General features: G+C 35.8%; 1 protein-coding gene across 2 annotated transcripts in view; it reads right to left on the bottom strand.

The window, feature by feature from the left end:
- The window catches only part of GRIA4 (glutamate ionotropic receptor AMPA type subunit 4), a 398,719-nt gene that overhangs the window by 45,777 nt on the left and 349,418 nt on the right, over window positions 1-3,524 (bottom strand). For both annotated transcript variants that reach the window (XM_003801165.2, XM_003801164.2), the window contains exon 12: window positions 2,878-3,076. In XM_003801165.2, the coding sequence (XP_003801213.1) occupies window positions 2,878-3,076 (199 nt within the window). The remainder of the gene's footprint in view (window positions 1-2,877; window positions 3,077-3,524) is intronic.

The raw sequence follows: 3,524 nt of genomic DNA, 5'->3' as shown, positions 1-3,524 counted from the left end.
GGACGAGTCAGCTGCTAAGCAGGACAGGCAGTGGCAGCAAAAACACCCGGCGGGCCAGATAAATGTCCTAGGCAGGCTGCGTGTGGCCCATGGGCCGTAGTTTGAGGACACCTGCCCCCAAGCCTCTAACTGTTGTATCTACTTAAAAATCAGGTGCAAGAAGTAAAAAGATGACATAGAAATCATTAATCTTTGAAATAAGAAAATTATTCTCAGATCTGTTTGTTTCATCTTTATTATGAAAATGAAAGCATGGGTTATTAATTATCCCATTTTACGATGTGCTGCCCCTTTAATTTCCCTACCAGTAGGCATTCTACGAGTTACATTTTCACAGAAACTAGGTACAAATGTAACTACGCTGCGTTATTGTTAATGTGTCTACTGCTGTCAGGTGAATTATTTCCCCTTTCTAGTAGCTTATGCAGCAAGACCCATGTCCTGGTGAGAACTCAGCGGGGCCTTGTTTGGTAACATTATAAACCCTGAGCTAATAATCTGCACCATGGATGCAGATCTCATGAATTCACTGATGAGTGGACCAGGCACGGGACAAAATCTGTCTTGAAATGAAAATCAGTGTGCTTGACACTGGTGTGCGATGATGTGAAAATGCCCAAACAGCGAGGCTGTCATTAAGTGACAAGTACAGACCCCGTAAACGCCTCCAAGTTCAGGCTTCACGTGGCACACAGATCATGAAGCGTTTCAAGTTTCATGATGCTGCAAAGCCAGCCCAACAGCTGAATGCAGATGTAATTTTCCCCTGTGGCCTAATTCTTTTTCCAGTTGATTATTACTGCGACATCTTTTTGAAGCGCTGAGTACAGGTCACTGCCTGAGGCAGCTTAGTGGTGCTGATAGAAGTGCCATTACTACTGTGTTCCTATGAGAACATGTTTTGACAGCTACAAAAATACCCTTCACGTTCCAGTTTCCTCAACCCATCAGACAAATGGTTTCTTTAAACCAGGTCATCATGTAACGGAGAGGAGGCGGCTAGGAGGATGGGAAATGAATGAGATTTCTATCAGAGAGTCAAATCTATGCACTCCTGGTAATGTGCTGTCAGGGGAAATTACTTTCTTTCCCATTAGAGTTCAGAATGTTCTGCAACAATAAACACCTATATTATAAAAATTTTCCAATTTTAAAACTGAAGTTGGGTGGGAGAGAAAGGAACAAGGCAGGTGGCTGCCCAGCTGGTATGGAGAGTCCGGGAATCTCAGAGGGCAGCTTTCCACATTCTTATCCTCTCTATCTACCAGTTCTTTGAATTTGAGCTTTAAAAAAAAAACCTTTAAAAGGATTAGAAAGTAACATTTCCAGTGTGCTCGATGCTCATGAGATTTACAGTGAGCTACTTTAAACATTTCTCCAAGGAATCAATATAACATTTCTTTTTTCCTTTGTCACTCAGGGCAAAATGATGAGCCGGCAAGTATTTTCTTCATTAAATGACAATCACCCGTCACGTTCAATAAAGTGCGAGTGATGCCACAAACTTGTCCATAATGGTTGCTAGGCAAAACCCACTGAATTTTACCCACTTACTTTTGGGTGGAAGCAGTTACCAATTTACAGACTTCCAGCAAGGTACTGACTTTATGCTAAAATGCATTAGAGCAGAAATGTTTCTGTTATTAACCTCTAGAAACAGGGATGTGCTCCGTAAGTTTAATAAAACCTTGCTTAGTTAAATTCATTGATAGAATATTGGAAGTATAATTTATTGTCATGGCTATGTTCTTAAAATCACAGTTTTAAGAAAATGTATATATACTTTAAAATTACACTATAAATTTTATATTAATTAACACTCCAAATTATTGACAAAGACATTGTTCATTGTCTGGTTTCTTTTTAAACAAGGCCCAAGGATGCATTTGACTGAGTTTTTGAGTAATTTGTGCTTGACTTAGTATTACGTATGCATCTGTAGTATATTAGGATAATAGAATCAAATCTTTTAAATAAAAGATAAATATCTTACTGAATTTTAGGGGCATGAGAGCTGGCTAAAGGAATAGCACATTTTGTTGTTTTTAATTTTCAAGCTGAGGGAGAATTATAAATAAATATTTTTTAAATTAAAATATAATCCTTCAAATGTATAACATATAAGCATGAATGTAGACATATTATTACTTTTACACTAAAGCTTAAGAAATAATCAAATATATTCTTCTATATTGTTAAATAGTCTAGTCTTTAAACAAACAACTTAAAAAAACTCTGCTATCCTGATGGAAAGTCAAAATTTTAAAATTGGTATGATACAGGTAATCATACCAGTTTAAAATATTTTTATGGGTAAAGCAGAGAAGGGATCACAAATTAAACACCTTACAATGTCTTACTGAGGAAACTAGAAGTGAATAGTTCTTGCTATTATTATATTTTGAAAAAACAAGTGATATTGCTGTGAAGTTTTAGGTTTATAGAATAGATTTCAGAATAATATCAGTAGTATAAGCTACAATTAAGGTTCTGGGTTTTAAATGCGGCAAGTTAAATGTGTTCTTTACAAGTACAGCTTGCTTTCATTTTCAGCTCAAAATCACACGTAAATCCAATCTGGCCAAGTCCAATATTATCACCACTGGAGTGTTTTTAGATAAATTATGTTACAAAGTCGTTCTCATTACCTTTTCTGTTACTATTCTTTAGGACAGGTTCTTCTTGAAACACGAATAAATATGACTTTTGCAAATTGATGTGACATAAAATCTATGTAGAAGTATTAGTGTTAAACATAGTTTTTACCATTGTGTTTATAAAACCTATAATAGCAAAAGCCTGTAATATAATTGTTGGAAAAATTGTCTGAATCTCAGAATTATGAATATTTAATTGTTAGTTATTCCCTGGACTTACTCTGAAGAATTCTTTTGTTGAGCCTGAATCCAGTGTGCCATAGGCAATTTCTGTTTGCTTGGCCAGGTCTTCCGCACTCTCTATCGGGGAGACCATTCGTTCCACCGTCAGGAACGCAGCGAGGTTGGCAGTGTAAGATGATATTATGATGAGTGTGAAGAACCACCAGACACCTCCAACGATCCGACCTGAGAGAGATCTAAACACAGATAAGATAATGTAGCTTTTCCTTTCTCTAATCAACATAAAAAAGGAAAAGTACCAGACTTCACAATGCATTTTTTAAAATAACAATTCCAAGTCTTATTTTATTTTCTGATAGTCTACTCAAGAATGATTCTAGTATTGCTGTATACTCTGACATTTTCTATGCTGTATTTCATGTGTACATGCTGCTGATAATATTGGAAACACTTTGTTATTATTGTTTAAGAAAATGGCAGAAATGTGGAACTTAATCTGTTTCCTTCAGAGAAGGAGAATATTTACCATGATGTTGTATTTTATCTCACTGAACTGAAGTGAATAGTCCATATATAACCAGGATGTTGCATTTTATCTGATTGAATTAAGTGAATATTCCATATATAACCAGGATGTTGTATTTTATCTGATTGAATTAAGTGAATATTCCATATATAACCAGG

Source organism: Otolemur garnettii, unplaced genomic scaffold (genome assembly GCF_000181295.1).
Source record: "Otolemur garnettii isolate 467f Iridium unplaced genomic scaffold, OtoGar3 scaffold00200, whole genome shotgun sequence".
Taxonomy (NCBI): Eukaryota; Metazoa; Chordata; class Mammalia; order Primates; family Galagidae; genus Otolemur; species Otolemur garnettii.
Note: the sequence above shows the minus strand (reverse complement) of the source record. Positions and strands in the feature narration are given on the sequence as shown.